Genomic DNA, 21,476 nt, shown 5'->3' with positions numbered 1-21,476 from the left:
TCACATTGATTTTGCCAAGACATGTTCATGGATCAACATATTTTCTTGAACCTGGAACAAAATTCCTGTCTGAAAATTTAGTCCAAACCATATCCCTACCCCTAAAACTAACCTTATCCAACTTCTCTCTAAAATCAGAGGGAAATGATAGGTGAATATCCCTGATGTAGAAGCACCTAACCCTGGTTTTAAGCCTAAACTTGACAAACTGTATATTTGTTGGAATGCTGTTCCAGGATCAACAAAGATGTTAATCCAAGAACATCTTGAACTTGGTTCAATCACATTCACCAATCTGGGTTTTGAGAAAAAAAAAAAAAAAAAAAAAAAACATAACCCGCCCAAAAAGGAAGCATGATGCATTTGCAATTGATTTATATAAATTGTGTGTAACGGTAATGAAAATGTTATTAATATGCAATTATTTTGTGGAGAAGCCTGTAATTATGCATACTGATTATTCTCGCTATTGTAATCAATTATATTAATATGGACCCTGTAATGTAAAGTCTAACCAAATCTGTTTTGGTTTTTTTCTTGGTCAGTAGAAAGTTCATGAAATAGGAGCCCTGTTACCGGTGACTTTAAGGTTAACCTGTATAACCTGTGAGATGTGTGTCATGTCAGTGAAACATAGCCAAAAAGCGTATAATATCGTACGTTAGATATGTACAGAATACAAATTAAGGAAAACTATAGACTAGAATGTCAAGGTGCTGCTAAAGTGTCTGTACTGTACTGTACATCATCCAAACTGATCTTTATTATTTCTTATTTATTTGTTTCTACCATCTTTGCCTCTGTCCTTTTTCACCCAAGAATGTGTTTTAATAAAGCAACAATCAATTTTCTCCCATGCACACATTATTTATATTAAGGGAGCATTTATGTATTTATGAAGTAGCCTAAAAATTGCAAAAAATGCATCTATAGAATCCAGATTAGTGAGGTCATACAATGGCCCCGAAAAGTATTTCATTAGATTGTTTGATATTTTGTAATACAATGCAAAGTCATTTATACATGTTTAAGTGTGACTTGTGTGTTCAAATACTTTTTGAGGCCAGGGTTAATGTGAAGGGCCAATCAAAAATCAATAATAAATGTGCTCATGTCCAGAATTCTCTCCTTTGAACAATCATAAAGCTTATATATTTGGACATTACTGCCAATTTATTGACACGACAGATCATTAAAGCCACAATCAGCCTTCATGCAAAAAATAACAAATAAGGGGGTAAGAAATATGTTTAAATCTTTTTGATAAATGTTAAAATGTTTATTTTTGAGCACATACCTGAACAACAGAATATTGTACATATCATTTTCTTTAAATACATAAGTCATTGAGGCTGTTTACCTTTAATATGTGTATGAGATTGAATGTTTGTGATCAAATATGGAACATATTTGCATCGTTTCAAATACACATATCTTTCTACATTTTCTCTTAAGATGTTTGGCTGATCGGCAGTGAATAAATCTTTATGTGTAGGCCAAGTGAATGTATTTGTGTATTTTCAGTGAATGTACTGTATGTTATGGAAAATAGCATGCAATTTATTCTGATGTATATTTTCTTGAACACAATAATCATTAAAAATGTATCACCTTTTATCTAATTTAATGACTGAAGTTAATTTGACATATCTGAATAAAAACACACATGAACTTAAGACTTGTATGAATAAAGTGTGGTGAATCTCTTGACAAGTATTTATTAATTAATTTTTTTTTTTTTTTTTGCAGTGTAATGCAAAAAAATCAACATAATTAACTTAATACACTAATAATGATATATTTAAAAAAAAAAAAAGTATTATAAATTTTAAAAAAATATAAATATTTTTAGACTTTCCCCCCCCTCAAATTACAATAGAACAGAAAATAATGTTGCAATGCAAATCGAATCAATCATACATTCCCTCAACGGATTCACCAAAATCTTAATGGAGCTAAAAAGGTTTTATTTTCTTTAACATTTTTTTTTTCCTATTGATTTTGATGTAAAATATGGCCTAGACAGTTCTGGTGAGATTAACCCATTTTAGATCACCTTGTTGATCAATAATAATAGTGCTTTTAGGCCCGAAACTTAATTAGCTCAAAGTAATTAGTACATTAAAAATGGTGCACAAGCAAATTTAGAGACAAAATCAATGTAATGTGAATCACAATCCATCATGTCACATTCAACCTCATCTGCAGCCATAAAGGATGCTTTTGGTCCAGGCACAATTTTCACTACTACTTATTGTTTATTGTGCCTGACAGCCACAAGCTTGTCACCCAACATGCCTCATTACCCTTGACACATATGAGTCAATCTCCAGCAGGCCACAGATACAGAAGCTCATTTCAGACGGGAACGTCTGGGCTTGTCAGCCTCGGGGATCAGCTGTTGATGAAGTGCTGTTTTAATGTCCATGTTAATGGCTGAATAAAATGAAGTGGTACAGAAACCCAGCTGAGCAGCCTGTTCAAAGGTTTGGCTGCTTAGCTTCAGCGCTTATTGCACAAATGTCACTGTATTTTATTATTCCACCAGTGACCAATTATTTTAGATGTCTCAGCGTGAAATTTACATATTTTTCTGCTCCAAATAAGCTATCAACATTCTCATTCAGCTCATGGCTGGTGCATCTTCCCTCACTGGCACTTACATTTTTTTAGTAAGTCATCTGGGGCCTCATTTATAAAAACGTGGAATCTTAGATGTGGAAAAGTGTTTAGCACCAAATCAGGGTCTAAGCAGATGTACCAGTGTTGCCAAGTCTGCGGTATTCCCGCAGAATTGGGCTACTTTAACACTGTTGCCGCAGTTTGTTTTAATGTCTGCAGGTTACAGCGACCCTAGTCTCAGCCTCAGATGTCACGCCCATGGATCGTTGGCTGAACATCTGATGCATATGGCACACTTAACTGGAAACACTTTAGGATTTTCAAAGTCATCATCTGGTTGGGTGAATTGTACAGGACGTCCAGGAGATGTGTGTGTCGCATTCTTTAACGGTCCACTTGGAACAAATGCCGTGATGCCAAACCCCCACGTGCAAAAAGAAAGCCGTTGTGTTTACAAATGTGACAACGAGCAATTTCCAGGATCAACTAAACTTAGGATTTTCAAAAGTGTTTGAAGTTTGCGGCTTTATTGTTGCAGTAAACTTGCACAATTTTCTTGAATGACTAATTTATGAGACGCACAACGGCCTGTTATTGTAGGAACATCGACTTTACATTTTCACGCCCCTAAACATGACACAGAACAAAACTATTTGTGATTACATGTTGTTATATGTCAGTCAAAGGGCAAGTCCTCTTGGGCACTCCTTGGCCAATGAAAACTAGATAGATTCCAGACCTTCTGCTGTCCTTCCAGACCCCAAATAACGTGATATTTAGCCCCTGGAATGCGAATTTTCCCCCCCCCCGGAACGCGACTGGGCTAGTTTCGGGCTATTTTTGAGTAGCAATTGGGTAGGTTTTGTTGTGTAAACCTGGCAACTGATTTATGTTTGGTGGAGGATGAATTTCATTTTATGTTTTATTATTATTAAATTATTAATTAATTAATTCGTTCATTCATATAAAAACGGTCTTTGACGTGGAAAACGTACACACTTTTCCTTGTCAGATTGCTACAGGTTTTTGGAAATCTAAGCTATTCTTGTCAGCTTGCCATTCTAAATTAAAGGATTTAAATGATGACTGGTGGCCTTTTATATGTAAATGACATTTATTAGGTGTCGTTTACAACACAGAGAACTGAAACCATTCAGCTTCATGCAAGTTTAAGACCATTTGCGATTTAAAAATTATACGTTTATTCTATGAATCACACGTACGCACATCTGAGAAATGATCGTAAAATCAAATTTAGGGCGGTTTCTGTGTTTAATAAATGTGGCCCCTGAGATGAATTTATATATCTTCTAAATTGAGATGTCCATGTCCTTCTTTCTTCCGTCAAAAAGAAATTAAGGTTTTTGATGAAAACATTCCAGGATTATTCTCCTTATAGTGGACTTCAATGGAGCACAAACAGTTGAAGGTCAAAATTAGTTTCAGTGCAGCTTCAAAGGGCTTTAAATGATCCCTGACTAGGAGTAAAGGCCTTTGCACACTGAGTCCGACATTTTCGCATGCGTTTTTTCGTGTTCGCAATCCTAAAAATGTCACGCACAAGGGTCTAGCAAAACCATCACTAATTTTCTAAAAAAAATATATATTTATATAATTTTTAGCAATAAATGCTCATCTTGAACTTGTGCTCTTCTTCTTCTCAATCAGAATTCCAGCAGTGTAGACACTGCTAAGTGTATTACTGCCCTCCACAGGTCAAAGTTTGAACTAAATTGTTATATACTTGCACTAGCATACTGTATATGATAATTTAGTTCAAAATATTGCAAAATGCATATTTTTGCTTAGTGTTAGCCTCAATTATGAGCTTCATATCGCAGTATATCATACTATATAAGCCATAAAAACCTGATGCATTAAAGATGCACGCAAACTTTAGTTTTTCCTGTTCATATTTTGTCTAAAGCTTCAATAAACTGTTCAGGCTATATGACTTAGGAAAACATCTTTTGTTTTTTTCCCCAAGGAAGTAAATAAAGAGTCACACAGGTTTGGAACATGACGTTGAGTAAATGATGACAACTGAGGATTTTAGTTGTTAAACTGGTTTATTGATTTTTTTCCATTTTCAGCAGATCATCAGATTTTACAGGATTAGAAGGTGATGTTGAGAGATGAATTCCGTGGAACCGCTAATGTAACAGAAACAATTCCATGAAACATCAACATTTGGATAAAAAAGGGCCTGCATTTTAATCACACAATATAAACCAATAAAAAGCTGTTTTCTCAAAAAAAGAAAGCACATTACAAAAAGAATCACAGTAAAATGAAACATCTAACACAATCCCAGTAAGTGTATAAACACAGAAGCAATAAAAACCAAGCAACTTCAATGATGTTATAAGACAAGGCTTTTACGTACAATCCTGAGGAACTAGAGGAAAAGAAAAAAACATTGACAATTTATTTGCCATCACCAACTAAAATATGAAAGGGCCAATGTGAGAAGCCATTCGTGCGAATGGAGCATCGGCTAACGGGACGAGTTGGAACTGGAGCGGGAACGATGTCGTCTGCGACCCGGAGACCTGGAACGAGAGCGCCTTCTCACCGGGGAGCGTCGCCGTGGAGACCGAGACCTGTGAAAAGGACAAACTGTCAGCTTTGGCAAAGATAAATCGCAGACGTGCATGCGCTAATTACCTGATAAGACACATAAAAGGCAGAAAGTCTGTCTTCTCTGTGAAGTACGAGGACAAATAAACAGAAATATGAGGTGAAAGGACAGATCGGACATTTGGAAACAGGTGCGAAGTGGGGACTAAAATGAAATTAGATTTCCATCGACCTGCACAGAAAACACAACATCTAAAATATATTTAAAAAGCAAACCTTCTCCTCATGCGAGGCGGTGTGCGGCGCCACATGGGAGGCGGAGGAGGCATCCTGCGTGGAGGTGATGGTCTTCTCATGGCAGGTCGTATCCTCTGAGGCAGGACAGCCGTGGCTGTGATTTCCTGACCATCGATTTGACCTGAGGAAAGCAGCAGTGTGTGAGAAATCCCTTCTAATGAACTGATCTCAAGCGATCAGTCTTATTTTAGATTCAGTGAGATACTATTATAGGCTTTTTGGTAACACTTTACAATAAAGTCTCATTTGTTAACATTAGTTAATGCGTTATCATTAGTTAAACGCTCGAGTATGGAGCAGAAACAACGCAACCCCTTCAGGGCTTAATGCTTTGGTCTCTCAAGCACTGAAAAGCTTTTCTAATACTAAAGCTCTTGCCTGATCCAAACCCTTCTTTTCAAGTGATATTCCTCTGAGCTTTTCTTTTTGTAATGTCTCAGCCATCACTCTTTCTTTCTCACTCTCTCTCCTCCCCCATCATGAGTGGACACGCCCCCTACTGCTGATTGGCTACAAGTATGTTGTGCTGAGAAGTCTCAGAAATCACTTACTGCACCTTTAACTAATGCATTAACTAACAAATGGTACCTTATTGTAAAGAGTTACCATTTTAGTTAACTTTTTATTTAAAGTAACAATTGTTTTATGGTTTTAGTTAACCCTACAAATTATGCAATTCAGATGCTTTTTTACCTCCGTCCATGTGTTTCAGGGCTTTCTGGGCATCCTCTGGAGACTCATATTCAACATAAGCGTAACCCTTTGACAAATTAGGGTGCAAACGGTCTGGAGGCATGTCGATCATCTTTATCTTTCCATAAGTTGAAAAGATCTCTTGAATATGTTCCTATAGGAAATCAAGTACAGAAGCAGATCAACAACAAAAATAATACAGGAAGAGCATTTAAAAATCTAAAGTCAAAACTTAAAAAAATATTTAAATAATTAAAAATGCGAAACAACAGCGAAAAATGGCAGATGGAGCAACAATAACTGACATGATCCATGATAACATGATTTTTTTGTGATATTTGTAAATTGTCTTTCTAAATGTTTCGTTAGCATGTTGCTAATGTGCTGTTAAATGTGGTTAAAGTTACCATCATTTATTACTGTATTCACGGAGACAAGAGCCGTCGTTATTTTCATTATTAAACACTTGTAGTCTGTATAATGCATAAACACAACTTCATTCTTTATAAATCTCTCCAACAGTGTGTAATGTTAGCTTTAGCCACGGAGCACAGCCTCAAACTCATTCAGAATCAAATGTAAACATCCAAATAAATACTATACTTACATGATCCGACGCATGCATGCAGTATGCACGACGAACACTTTGTAAAGATCCATTTTGAGGGTTATATTAGCTGTGTGAACTTTATTTATGCTGTTCAAGGCAAGCGCAAGCTCCGGGGCGGGGGAGCACGAGATTTAAAGGGGCCGCAACCTATATATCGGTGCATAGTTAATGATGCCCCAAAATAGGCAGTTAAAAAAAATTAAAAAAAAATCTATGGGGTATTTTGAGCTGAAACTTCACAGACACATTCAGGGGACACCTTAGACTTATATTACATCTTGTAAAAAGAAGTTCTAGGGCACCTTTAAATATGCATAAACATACATCTGAACACTGGATGAAGCCAGTTTCAAAATTCATGTTTCATTTTGTTGACAGTCAAAGGTTTTCACAGAGGGGATTCTTTTTGTCACTCTATTAATCAGAAAACACTGTCTGGTCAACTTATTCAACAGCCAGGAGAGAAAATAAATCATGTTTTAGGAATAAAGTTTTATATAAATCAAATTATTTGAAGAAATCCCTCAGTAAAAACCTTCAGAATATATATGGGAATAAAAGTTTATTGTGTAAGTGCTGCTGAAGTAGAAATTTCTGGGGGAAAAGTGCCTTTAAATATATGTATTGTAATTAACATCTACAGACACAAATTAATAAAGCTTAATAAAAACCTTTAAAAATACCCATTTTGAATTTTATACCTATTTTGAATTACATGTTATGGAAGCAAAATAGACCAAAACCTCAAAATTGACCAGTGAATGAAAAAACACTGGTTTTGCCTGTAGTGTTTCGCCTTGATAAATAGCGAATATATAAAATGCCTACTTAAATTTCTTTAATTTGTTAAAATTTATGTTTTGTATGATTGTGTTTAAAGTGCCCCATTATGCCTTTTCGAATATTACCTTCATGTACTGTGTAACAGCTGTTTGTGAATGTAAAAGGTCTGCCAAGTTTTAAAGATCAAAGTGCACGACAAATAAAGTTAATGTCTCCTACAAGAAAGAAGAGAATCTGAACTGCATGAAACAAGTTGTCAGCAAATAACAACAACTTTGAATAATGTCTACTTCGACCTTCAAACACTGTTGTAACTGAGACTGGAATAGTTTGGTTTGTGGTGTCAACATGTCGAGAAGACGCTATTTTTAGCGCTGCAAATCCACTTTGCATGCACTTCCAAAGCATGACGACTTGTGCTGGAATTGATATGGAAAAACCGACGGCAAAAAAAAACCCCAAAAATACAGTGCTTATGTAATGCCACGCTGTGATTTTGAACTGTACCTTGGTTACGTTCCTGGTGAGTCTTCCCAGATAAAGTTTGGTGGGTTTGGGGCTTGGGCTCCTCCTCTTCCTCTCTTTCTCATCTGTCCGTTTTTGTGATTTGGACCTGATTAAAAAGTGCAAACCCACGTTCATTAAGTGACAATGACAAAAGCAGGCATTAACTGGTTAATATTAGTGTTTGGGCCAAAAAAGCCAAGAACCTACTTTGATCGTGAGCGGCGCCGATTGTCATGGCGACGGCGGCTTGGACTGGGAGACCCAGAGGACCCGGATGAACTAGAGGAACGAGAGGAACTTGACGAACCGGAGCGGCTGGAACCAGAAGAAGAGCTGGACCCGCTGGACGAGCCCGAACTGGATCCAGAGCTGCTGCTGGAGCTGGAACTGGACCTGGATCTGAAGTCAATGCATGATTAGACACATTTATTGATGTGCACCAATAATGTAATTATTTCTAATAATCAGAGTAAAGATTTAATAGCAGTAAGATAATACATGACACAAGCAAACCTCTTCACTCCTGTTTACACGCAATTTCCTTATTCTGATTATTCACTAATGCCCCCCCATATTTTTCCCAATGTGATCCATCAGCTCCAGTCCACTAATTTGGAGCGATTAAGGCCCGGGTATACTTCATTTCCTTTCAAAGATACTCCTTTGCCCAAACAGTTTATCGATTTGATGCTGTGTCTGAATGCTGTTTATCCCTTTACAGTGGCATATAGCGGACGGTCATGAACGGCTATTAAATTATATTTCTTATTATCATGCTACTTTTATTATTAAATAAATATTGCAATTCATTTGCCCCGCGATATCATAGAGCATCACCGAATAACCGTCACACTGTGAGGACAATCTCCCCCTACCTCGAGAGTCAAATGCCACCCATGGACACAAGTATACTTAAAGGATTAGTTCAGTTCAGAAATAAATTTTCCTGATAATTTACTCACCCCCATGTCATCCAAGATGTTTAAATGTCTTTCTTTCTTCAGTCAAAAAGAAATTAAGGGATTTGAGGAAAAAATTCCAGGATTTTTCTCCATATAATGGACTTCAATAGGGACCAACAGGTTGAAGGTCAAAATTGCAGTTTCAGTGCAGCTTCAAAGGGCTTTAAACGATACCAGACAAGGAATAAGGGTCTTATCTAGCGAATCGGTCATTTTCAAAAAAAAAAAATTTGCTTTGTAGATACTGGATCAGTACTTCCGCCTATGTCACACGTGACCTTTCCAACATGATTACGTAATGTGTGGCGCATCGCAGTGCATGATGTGCATTTGTGGTTAAAACGTCCATAAATGTTTTTTTTTTGTTTTTGAAAATGACTCATCTGGGATTGTGTAGAGCCTTTGGAAGCTGCACTGAAATGGCAGTTCGGACCGTCAACCCGTTGGTAACCGTTGAATTCCACTATAAAAGGAGAAAAATCCTGGTATGTTTTCATCAAAAACCTTAATTTCTTTTCGACTGAAGAAAGAAAGACATGAACATCTTGGATGACATGGGGGTGAGCAAATTTATTTAATTCTGAAATAAACTAATCCTTTAAAACACAGTTTATTTAATTTGTATTTCTGTTCTGTTGTATTTATTTGTCCAATTTTGTTTGTAATTACTTTCTTTGTTCTCACTGTATTGCTGACTGTTCACTTATCTTCTGTAACCATTTGTGATGACATTTTACTTATGTTATTTGATCTTGTATTACTTTTTGCACAATTTTGATCATTGTGAAATTTTACTAATATCTAAAATGACTTATATCATGAAATAAGACTTTGATCATATCACCCAACAATAATCATGTTAAATAATTGTAATTTCGATTTTGAACAAAATAATCACAATTATGACTTTCGCCATAATCGAGCAGCCCTAGCATACTTTCATATTTTACTACAGTTATGGTTGTTACGATTATAATCATAATCACACATCAATTTAACTGAAGTATTCTGTTTACGCAGTATAGTTTAACATCAATATTGCCTAAATTTCATTATAATCACATAAAGGAGGTGCATGTAAACAGTGTTTGACCCTGAACTACATCCGATCTGACCTGCTGCTGCTGCTCCCGGTGGAGTTACTGCGCCGCTTGCGGATCTTGTCTCTGCCCCTCTCCTTCTCCGCTCCCTCTTTCCCAGCAGCCTTCTCCTTCCCTCGTTCCCTGGGTTTGTCCTCTGAACGCTCCCTGCGCTTGGTTGGTGATGGTGCCCTGAGCAAAAAAAGGAAAAACATTTTGTTAACACATCCCGTGTCTCATAAAGTAGTGAGCTGTCACAATTATAATGTACTGCGGTTTGACTCCGTTCACAGCTTTAATGTGTTTTTCATGCCATATCACAGCTTTTTGCACATGATATTAAAAGCAAAGCTGGAGGGGGAAAATAAGACGCTCATTTAAAAATACTTTACAGGGGACATTAGGCATTGGTAGCGAATGTACAATGTAAAGCAGAGTGGTTAATGTATGATATATGATGGAAAATTCATAGTGTTATTATTATTAATAAAAAAAAAACTCTTCAAGAAATTTCATGAGAAAATTGTAATCAGACTTCTTAGTGATTTAATTGATTATCTTCATTATAACTCATCATAACCATTTCCCACAATTTAGTAATTTTACATTAAAACCCTAACCTTATAAATTAATTTTTATTTGTACTGTCAGTTGTATTTTATGCATTGATATTTTTAGAACAAAATCAAAAGTTAAGATAAAAAGTTTGTCACTAGATTGCTTGGAATTAGTCAAGAATATAAAACAATCGTTTTAATTCAAGTAACGTTAGAAAGCGATGCTCTGAAATATCAAACATTTGCCATAAAGGACATTAAATGTGCAAACTGACAGATGCACTGCATTAAAAGTATAACAATTTTATATTTTAAAACCTATAAAGAGCACAAATCCTTAACATTTGAGGCTCTATTTTTTTAAAAAACAATTAGGTTTAATGATTCTCTTCATTCAACGCGCTAAGCTAATGCTAACTCCGCCGATATTAAACAAGATTACGCAAAATGTCGACGATTAATAATAAGAAACGCGGCTAGCATCTCTCTGCGCACATTAAAACCCATATACGACACACAAACCTGGTCGCAAATTATAAATATCGATCATAATAAACATTCAAACTTACATGATCATCAATGAGCAGCGCGCGACACATTCAACGTCGAGCTCAACAACCGTCGCGTCTTAACGACGTTTCCGCGAGGGCGCAGGCGTGATGACGCCAACCCTGCGACAGTCGAGCGGAGGCGGGGCGAGTGCTAATGCAATGGTCATATAGTAAACCACAGATGTGTGCGTTTCGTCGACACTTACTGTTGTTGTGTTTACATTATCAGATGCAGCTTACGGGTATGGATACTAGCATCGTCACGTGACTTTATAATGGAGCACAGCGTCGCTGAAAACATAAACAACTGAAGAGAAAAGTCGCAGTAGGTGAGAGATGCTTGATTTCCATTGTGCTCTTAGTGCACTAGACCCCTACGCAGGGTCGCTGCATGCATCTGAACTTGTTCCCTGCTTGCTGGTGTTTGGAAAATGTTTGCAGGTCTAAGTCTAAGGAGGTTAGCTGGTTTGTTTTGATTGTGTTGCAGGGTTTAAGGGCACTTGTCAGGCTGGCAGGCCAGATAAACAGTTTGAAACATTTATTTTGGAATAATACAAGAATAATAGGCTTATAAGCACTAAAATAGACATAAATAGTGAGTACAAAATTATAATAAATCATATTAAATAAATACATCAAAATACCCTACTATTTTTAAAATGTATTTTATTACCAAAAACGTTACAGCAAGAGTCGAGTCAAATCACCTTTATTTATGAAGCTCTTTACACAGTACAGATTGTTCAAAAGCAGCTTTACAGAGATAAATGGGAAAATATTGATCAATGATGAAAAATGACTTTTCTTTAAAAGAAAAGTGTTGTTGTTCATCTGAAGTCAGTTCAGTGTTGATTCAGTTCTGATGTAAAGATCATCAATTATTAAATGAGTTCAGTTCATCTATAAAGCAGCTCTGCAGAAAACAGTTGTGTAATCGTCCAGCTCAGTTCAGTTCTCATACAACAGTGTAAGTACAGTCAGATCAATAATATTGTTGAATATTAAGTGTCCGCAAATATGCAAAACAGAGGCGAAAGTGGTAAGGAAACCAAACTCCATCAGGTGACAGAATGGAGAACAAACCCGGGGAGAAACCAGGCTCATTCGGGAGACAACGAATGAACATGGAGTGATTATGATTCAGGTGGCATCACCACAAGTCAGAATTCATATTGTATTTGGTAGCATTCACATATCTAGTTCCTTTTGCTTGAAGATCAGATTCATAACGCCAATACAAAGCTGGTCGTAGGTCTGTGCAGAGGACCTGTCTGCTCAACTTATTCAACATTATTACAGGCAGGTACATGATGTATTACAGGCTTATTAAAATATTATAATACATTATATTTATCAACTACATCCACAAAACTCCCAGCTTATTATTCTTATCCTGTTGTTAACTGTGAGTATCCTGGTAGTGAAACACTTTTTATTGTCCTTTTTCCCTCTCACATATTTTATTAATCATAATAAATTAGCCTAGTTATTATTCGAAATCTTAAACACTCAAAATTCAACATTTTTCATTGCTTTCTTCCTTATAGTGGGCTCAATTTCTGTGATATCAACTTTAAATTTGGAACACAACTTGGTTAGACAGACTTTGGAATTTTAAAGTCTAAATTATTTTGTAAAATATATATTTTAAACTTTTATCTCAGTACTTCTGTGATAATATGAATAGCCTGTAGCACAGAAATAACGATACTGTGTGGTTAAAAAGACTTTGTGAAGCTGTTTCATACATAAAAATGGCAACTACTACATTTAAAGTCTAAATTTTTTTGTAAAATATTTTGTATAAAATAAAATAAAAAAGTTTAGTTGAGTACATTAACTTTACAGTAAACTTCTATTTTTGATGCTTTCATTTCTATGATAATCTGCTAGGTGTCTTTTAAAAGAAACCAAACTTAGGTCTGTATTGAAAAGCATTTGTAAATTACAACCATTTACAAATACAGTTAACAGATTTATTTTTGGCAAGGTTTTTAGATATTCTACCGAATTATTATTAAGGATTACAAACAGAGAATCAAATTTAACATACACATTTGTGTATATCAGAGCTGCACGATTCTGGGTAAATTGAGAATCACAATTTTTTGTTTTGTTTTGTTTCAAATAGAGATGACGATTCTTCCATGATTCTAAACAGACAAATAAACAAAATAACATATAATTTACTAGAGGTTCTGATATAAAAGAACCAAAATATTAATTATCCAAAATAATATCAAAATATTAATGGCTGCAGTCTGTTTAAAATGTTTAATTCCTTTGGATTTTTGAAAAATCGGTTTGGATTAAAGATTCATAAATACTTCACTTTTTTCATTACTGGATAATCCATTTTTGAACGAGTCTCTTGAATGAATGATTCAATGACACATACATTATTAACTGTCACTTGTCGCCACCTATTGGCACAACAATGTAATTGATACAATCGTTATTTGAAGAGCCAAGTTACTACAGGTGTGTTCCAAACGGGATATGTCGCCCTCCGAAGGGCACTTCAGAGTGAAACAATCATGGCTGTCATATTGAAGGGTCGTTCCATACCGAAGTGCTCAAAACGGGCCACTTCAAAGGGCCCTTCGGAATGAAGGATTTCGAAGGGTACAACTGATGGACACTTCGGGCCCCCATGATCCTTTGTACAGGGAAGTTGTGGCTCGGAGGCTCGGAGTTCGATTACTGTAATTTTTATACAAGTTAGATTTGGTATATTATTATGGTCAAAACGACATTGTACTTCAACAAAAATACTTTACAGCTCCCTTTATCAGTCCATTCAAATGTCCATTCAAATACACAGACACAATATACATTATGGTGCGATAAACCAAAAATAAATAAATGTATAAACTAACGTTAAACAAAAGGTGCAGCTTGCGCAATTTACTCCTCTTTGATTGTCTTGTTAAGATGTTGACCCCTACACCCTTCATCCCTTCGACTCTCACTCCAGAGGGTAAACCCTTTAGGGCACAGGGATAAGCCCTTCCGAATGGAACGCAGGGTACATCAGTGTTTATATCCAAACTATAAACTTTTATCTCAGTACTTCTGTGATAATATGAATAATGTTATTTGTAGCACAGAAATAACAATACTGTGTGGGGGAAAAGAATGTTTGTGAAGCTTTTTCATATATAAACATGAAAACTGCTGTCTCTGGATCAGCGGCAGATGCAATGCAGGTTTGAATCTTCTTGTATGACTTTGTCAAAGGTTTAATAGACACAGGCGGATCGTTGTCATTTAGGAATGAGATTGCACTCTTTTAATGATTAATCATGCAGCTCTAGTGGATATATTATTTTATTCTGAATATAACCATGCTGCTCTACAGGTAACATCACTTCTGTTTTTGCTTTGATTTCAGGATCTGCTTGAACCAACCCGCTTTTTAGTGTCAGTACTGTGGTCTCCACCATGGGCCGACTGGACGATGCTGCCAAGCGCAAGGTGGTGGAGCTGCGGGAGGCAGGTTTGAGCTTCCGCAAGATCAAAGCCGTGCTGGAGCTGGAGAACATCAAGGTGTCTGCACAGGCCATCTACCTTTTTCTGAAGGAGTTTCAAGGGAGAGCTCGAAAGGAGGACGGAGCAGCTGGGAACAGCAGCCATACGGTGCCTGCATCGACGTCAGGCAGGGAGGTGGGCGGCTCTGAGACGCGGCCCGGTGCTTGGAGCGATCAGCAGTTAAGGAACCTCCTCAGAGAAGCTTCTAGAGTAGCTGCCTCCCAGCAGGCCGCGTCCTCCTCGGATGCAAGAGGAGGGCAGTCTTCTGGGACGGGTCCGGGTGGCAGAAGGGAGGCACAGGGTGGGGGAAAAGACGAGGACATCCGGATTATCAGCGTGACCTCGTTGGCACAGGGTACGCAGAATGCTGGGATCCAAGGTCCGCGGTCAGGAGTCGGGACGGGAGGGATGAGTGGTGCTTCTTATGTGAGACGACGACACACACCCTCACCTGCCAATCCTGTGCTAGTGGCTCGCAAACGACTCCTGGATAAGGCTTTGCTCCACAGAGCGCGGGTGGGTGGATTGTACTAACACAAACATACACTACTCCGTTTTTTTTTTTTTTTTTAAAGATATGAATACCTTCATTTAGTAAGAATGCATTAAATTGATCAAAACAACAGTAAAGACATATGCATACACAGTGCTTAACACATTTATTAGACCACCTGTCATAATGAGAAACTGTCAAATTAGTTTAAAACTAAAAATGTTACTGTCATTTGTTAGGCAAATAACAAACTGAAACAACTAAATAGTCTTTATTCACACATGCTAACAAAAAAAAAAAAAAAAAAAAAAATAGCATTAGAAATTACTCTGACTTACACATACTGGTGTGGATTAACCATTACAGAAACATAAAAAATTAATTTGGTAACCAATCATCAGTACAGTTAGTTTAGGGCAACTGTGGGTGTGTGTATGTGTATATATATATATATATATATATATATATATATATATATATATATATATATATATATATATATATATATATATATATATATATATATATATATATATATATATAAAAATACACATTAGAAGGATTATATATTTTCTTTTTGTGATTATATTTATTGCCTTAATAACTTCCATGTGTTTTATTAAGGTAAGAGAAAGCAGTCCTCAGACCGGCCAGCAGGTGTCGTTGTCAGTGAGACGAGATCCGTCCTGCTTCTCTGGCTCTGATGGGAGAAAGCTTGTGGTACCGCAGACAGCTTCTTACGACCTCACTACAGCCAGACCTCCAAATATGGTGAGTTATGAAGCATCATCATGAATCCAGTACTATTATGATTAATAATAATTAATATTACTGAGCCTTTGGTCTGGCTGATTATTTCTACTTATATATATATATATATATATATATATATATATAAAAATATATAATGTCCCACATAAGTCTAGGGGTAAATGTGGACGCAACAAAAAGTAAAATTTTAAAGAGCGTTCATCTAAGTCCTGCCATAGCACCACAAGCAACAAATTATCACAAAAAAAAAAAAAAAAGATTTTATTTCACAGCTTGTGGAACAAATACAAAAGGTACTGAAATAAAATACAAAGAAAAGAAAAATGAAACAATAGCTTCAGGAGAGGGCAAAGCCAAAATAATAAACAAAAACTCAATCTAACTGGAGTAATTCAAACCTCTAACTAACTAAGAAAACAAAAGAAAATAACAGAATTGTACTCTAACTCCCTTCCTGGCCCCAAAACAGGAGAAAATAGGGTTAAACAAAAGAAATGGTGCCCGCCTCCCTACAGCCTCCAAATAAAACAAAAATAAGCAAAACACAAATAAACAGATTTAAGTAGCTGCTAAACTGGATGTTAATAAGAGCAGCTATAAGCCAAATAATATAACAAACAGATGAGAGTGAAGGACAGTATGAGACACTTTAACTTAAATGACAAAATAAGTGTTGGAGAATATCACAATGAACAAATACAAAAAAAAACAAAAGCAAAGCAACGCGATGCGATTGTGTAAGAATATCGTTATAATTGTTATTGTTAAGTTATAAAGTAAAATATCTAGCTCCTGCAAGGCGTAGGATGTAGTGTAAGCATTTTGAACTGCGAGAGGTATTACACTTTCTTCGTAAATTGAATACAGAAGGCAGTCTGGCAGAAGCTAGATATTTAACTTTATAACTCGTTAAATATGGATATTTTTCTTACACAAATGCATGACTTCACTTCAGAAGGCCTTTATGAACCCCTCGGAGCCGTGTGGAGTACGTTTATAATGGATGGATGCACTTTCTAGAGTTTCATACTCGTTGGTCCCGTTCACTGCCATTATAAAGCTTGGATGCATCATATTGATATTGATATTGAGATTGAGATATTACAGGATATTTGTTAATTTTTCTCCGATTGTGTTCATGAGAAAGAAAAAAGTCATATATGCCTAGGATGGCTTGAGGGTGAGTAAAGCTTGGGGTTATTTTCATTTTAAAGTGAACTAATCCTTTAATTAAATCTTTCTTTCTCAGAGATCATTGCACCAAGGAGCCAGTCCTCACAGGAGATGGATGCACCAGCGGGTGAGTGTTCCTGTTCGCGCTCCTCAAAACCCTCCTCGTGTCGGTATCCGCCTCCCCGACCAGGCCACCGCGGGGGCGAACTCCCAAAATGCAGCCCACTCTGCACGGGTTCAAAATGTTCCCAACCAGCCTTCACCTCCTCCCCAGCGGAGCGTTCTCGACCCTGCCGCCGTTAGCAGCCTGCAGGAGCAGATCCAGTCGTTGGGCTCCGAGCTGAGAAGTTTGGGCCTGGCGTTAAGGATGATGGTGGAGCAACAAGGTCGACTGGAGAGAGAACAAGCCCAGCAGACTCAGGTCCAGAAGCAGATCCTCAGCACCCTTCAGGATCTCACCTCTAAATTCGACCCTCTGCAGTCCACATGTGCTCCAGCATCTTGTTCACTGGCCTCCTCGGTGCCATTCAGCCAGAGCGCCACCAGCCAGGGCGCCTACGCTCAGTGCAGCCAAGCCCAGACGCGATACAACGAGATCCACGATTCTGGTCTCGACAGCATCGAGGTGTTTTCTCTGGACCAGCTCAGCCCTCCCACCATGAACGGGTTTCAGCAGTGCCCGACCTCCAGCGGGCCCCCGTTCACCCACGCACAAGCGCGCACGCCAACGTTCACGCAGACCCACACGCAAACATACTCGCCCAGCACACTCCCCTATACACAGCCACACACAGACTCCTTTACAGGGCTGGATGGTAAATCCGTAGACATGCCCTCCACCGGTGCAGATGGATCATTCCAGGCATGTAGCCCTCCTAACCAATCCTCTAGTCTTCCGGTTTCACCACACGAGCCTGAGCTGAACATTATTAAGGTGGAGAACGTCTGAATAATTTTATTTTACAGTAACACTTTACAATGAGGTTCATTAGTTAACATGAACTAATAATGAACTGCACTTCTATGGCATTTATTAATCTTTGTTAATGTTAATTTCAGCATTTACTAATACACTATTAAAATCTTGTTAACATTAGTTAATGCACTGTGAACTAACATGAACAATGAACAACTGTATTTTCATGAACTAAAGTTAACGAAGATTAGGAATATACAAATGTATTGCTCATGGTTACTTCATGTTAGTTAATACATTAACTAATGTTTAACCTTATGGTAAAGTGTTACCTTTTTTACTTTATTATACTCTTTTAGGTTTCCAGAGGGCTTTTCACACTTGAAATAGTTAACCCTGGGTCATTCTAAACCCCGGGTAAATGGAATCCTGAGGTTAACAGTTTATCCTGGTTATTCATAAACTGCCGTTTCACACTGCACATTCCTAAACACCGGGTTAAATCCTTATTTGAATATTTGCGGTGTCAGTGTTACTGACTGGACAATCGCAGCACGTGGCCTGTTTACATAAAGGCTCTAGCATTGTGCGTCCTCATTGCTGACTGTAATATCAATTTTTTTTTTCTGAATAAACTTTTCGAACTATAAAGGTAAGAATGACGGTCTCACATTTTTCCTATCATACGCATAAATGACTGTATACATTGTTTCCATGACTGCCCAAAGCGTGTGAATATATGGCACACGATTGGTTGTTGGTTGCTAGTGTCTAGTTATAATATTCTAACACGCATTGTTTCACACTTTACAAGTTTGGCACCGCAAAAGCGGGTTTCATAACCCCGGGTAAAAAAAACCCGCATTTGAATTACAAGGAACGTTCCTTTACCCGGGGTTAAAAGCGGTGTTTAGAACGTTCATAACCCGGGGTTAAGCGCAGTGTGAAAGACCCTCAAGAACCACCAAGTAAACAATTTCAGTGTTTTTGTGTTTTATTTAATTTAATGTAGTAATTTTGCCTTTTTTTATATGAAAAGGAAATAAATATCTTAATAGACATAGCTTGTGTTGTTATCTTTTTATTTTTGCACAAGATCAAAAACCACAGTCTATAGTAAATTCATTGGTTGGGAAAAGGCAAACCTGAAAACAACAATTGTTTATTGGAAAACACAGTATATGATATTGCAGTGCTAAATGAGAGATTTAGGATCTAAATTCATTGTGTTGCACAAGCAGATATTTGACGGCTTGAAATGATCTTTATGCTGTTATTTCTTCGCATAAAATTATTAGAATGAAGCACTAGAATGTAACTTTAGTTTGAACATAAATGGTCATCATCATGTTGCACATAAATAACTATGTAAATTTTTTCTTTCTCAAAAATAACAAAATTTAAAATGGGGGTGGGGGGGGTTATATAGATTATATATCATAAATCTATATTAGCCTACAATTCGTGTTCTTGCCTTACCCTGTATCACTACGGTAAGCCCATAATAATTTACGTATTTACAGCGGTATATCTATGTAATATGGGTTGCTGTCAGATCTGACCAGCAGGGGGCAACGCTGTTTCATGAAAGAGGGTCGGGAAATTTACAGACACATTGAAAAAAAAAACAAAAAAAAAACATTATTAGTCACTGAGTGACAGTTGCTTTTGTTTAAAAGTGCACTGTCTATATACAAGCTTTTTTGCAGTTGCATTTTTTAATATGTCATTTTAGTCTTAATGCTGGTATGGTTAAATTGTACAATATGAAAGAGCACAAACTTCCTCTCTTCTGCCCAATGAAAGCCACAAAAACAACATCACAGAAGCTCCTCAATTAGGAAAAAAATAAGTAAACCTAAGTTATAAGTTTATTGTGAATATATTTTTATTCTGAATGTGTAAATGAGGAAATGAATATGCATATAAAATCACTTTGAGGCCAATGAATTGGGTTACATAATTTTATTTCAGAATGAACAAAAAATGTTTGCTGACAAAGAATTAAACTAAATCAAGAGTAAGATTTCTTTTATATTTACTTGTGTGGAACTGATAAATCCCAAGCACTTCTTCAGTGAATAACATTAGTAGTACTTGGGTGGTTTCTTGAATAGAGCACAGTTCTGGTAACTTAATTTTCCAGAGCTTTTCAAAGTGAACACAGTGTCACACCAGAGATTTTGCTGATATTTTCTTGTCCTGACAGCAGTGACTTTAAACTTCTCATATGGAGGAATCAGCACCTCTTTCTCATGAGGATACTTCGAATATATTGACACATCGGCACTTTCACAAGTGTAGATTTCAAAACAAGATTTACTTCCAAAACCTTGTGCTACATTACGATCAAGAGAGGAGGATGTAAATGAACCGAATCGAATCTCTTTGTTCAGAACATACTTATTAAATTCAGCTGTAGTACCACGATACGTTACCCTGCATTTATTTTGTGCTTTCTTCAGAATCTGCATCGCTTCTGTTAACAGAAAGTGAAGTGAATACCATTTGAATGTCATTTGTTTGTACTGTTTTTTACCGTAACGAGTATCAGGATTAAAATGATGATATACATTACTGTCACTGTACACGTAAATGGCAATTAAATGATTCCTTGTCAAGTGACCTTTTGGGAACTTGACAAACTTTTCACCTAATTGCCAACTAATTTTATATTTAGGTGAGTTCTTGATTTCCTTCTTCAGATATTTTGTCTTCACCAGATTCGCCATTTTCTCTCTACAGCCCTCATATTGGTCATCAACTGAATTCAGTTCCATATTCAATGGAAATATCTTTCCTGCAGCAGCTCTGTGATCCTGCAGCAACAGGAATCATAATGATCAATCATCAGCATTCTTCATGTCTGTAATATTCATATTAAAACACAAGCTTACCTGTCCTAGAGCAGCTAAAATGAGAAGAAGAGCTTCAATGATCAGAAGCATCTTGATTCAGTCAAATCCCTCAGATGATCTAAGAACAGGTGATGGAAGACCACCAGAAAAACAACATAGTTTCACAAATACTAAATATACATGATATATGTGCACAAACTGTTTACCAATTTCTTACATAATATGCATTTAAAATTTGTGCAACTGCATTTTTTGCTGAGTAGCAGTTTGAAATAATCACTTAAACCTGTGATGTTCACTGATGAAGTTTTAAATTGACCTTTTACTTTAAACTTACCTGAGAATACTGTTGTCTCTTTTTGAGATTCTGTTTCTTTGTGTTATTTTTCAGGAGTTCGGGAGCAATGATGAGAGAAGTTCAGAAAAGTTATTCAATCACAAACACACAACACCAACTGTTCAAACTAAGAGAGGAGGAAGGTGCATTTTTATA

The 21,476-nt window shown here is 36.8% G+C and overlaps 3 protein-coding genes across 5 annotated transcripts; 1 reads left to right on the top strand and 2 right to left on the bottom strand.

Annotated features, from left to right (window-relative positions):
• Positions 1–4,682: 4,682 nt before the first annotated feature.
• LOC137017275 (RNA-binding protein with serine-rich domain 1) lies at positions 4,683–11,326 on the bottom strand. The gene is made up of 7 exons (XM_067381348.1): positions 11,260–11,326; positions 10,170–10,325; positions 8,300–8,491; positions 8,093–8,198; positions 6,193–6,346; positions 5,479–5,620; positions 4,683–5,225 (listed from the first exon to the last, which is right to left on the bottom strand). The coding sequence occupies exons 1-7, from the start codon at positions 11,265–11,267 to the stop codon at positions 5,120–5,122; spliced, it is 864 nt and encodes a 287-aa protein (XP_067237449.1). The 5' UTR covers positions 11,268–11,326; the 3' UTR covers positions 4,683–5,119.
• Positions 11,327–11,391: 65 nt separating this feature from the next.
• On the top strand, positions 11,392–19,086 carry LOC137017274 (uncharacterized). Of its 2 annotated transcripts, none has more exons than XM_067381347.1 (4): positions 11,392–11,566; positions 14,636–15,288; positions 15,890–16,036; positions 17,286–19,086. In XM_067381347.1, exons 2-4 carry the CDS (start codon positions 14,686–14,688, stop codon positions 18,156–18,158), a joined length of 1,623 nt encoding a protein of 540 aa, XP_067237448.1. In that variant the 5' UTR covers positions 11,392–11,566; positions 14,636–14,685; the 3' UTR covers positions 18,159–19,086. The 2 variants fall into 2 exon arrangements, with proteins under 2 accessions (XP_067237448.1, XP_067237447.1); XM_067381346.1 differs by having other exon boundaries at positions 11,393–11,570.
• Positions 19,087–19,863: 777 nt separating this feature from the next.
• LOC137009443 (NAD(P)(+)--arginine ADP-ribosyltransferase 2-like) lies at positions 19,864–21,476 on the bottom strand. Of its 2 annotated transcripts, XM_067371691.1 has the most exons (3): positions 21,321–21,476; positions 21,023–21,101; positions 19,890–20,944 (listed from the first exon to the last, which is right to left on the bottom strand). In XM_067371691.1, the coding sequence occupies exons 2-3, from the start codon at positions 21,071–21,073 to the stop codon at positions 20,213–20,215; spliced, it is 783 nt and encodes a 260-aa protein (XP_067227792.1). In that variant the 5' UTR covers positions 21,074–21,101; positions 21,321–21,476; the 3' UTR covers positions 19,890–20,212. The 2 variants fall into 2 exon arrangements, with proteins under 2 accessions (XP_067227800.1, XP_067227792.1); XM_067371699.1 differs by lacking the exon at positions 21,321–21,476 and having other exon boundaries at positions 19,864–20,944; positions 21,023–21,073.

The sequence above is a fragment of the Chanodichthys erythropterus genome, chromosome 3 (assembly GCF_024489055.1).
Source record: "Chanodichthys erythropterus isolate Z2021 chromosome 3, ASM2448905v1, whole genome shotgun sequence".
Lineage (NCBI taxonomy): Eukaryota > Metazoa > Chordata > Actinopteri > Cypriniformes > Xenocyprididae > Chanodichthys > Chanodichthys erythropterus.
This window is presented reverse-complemented; position numbering and strand designations above follow the sequence as displayed.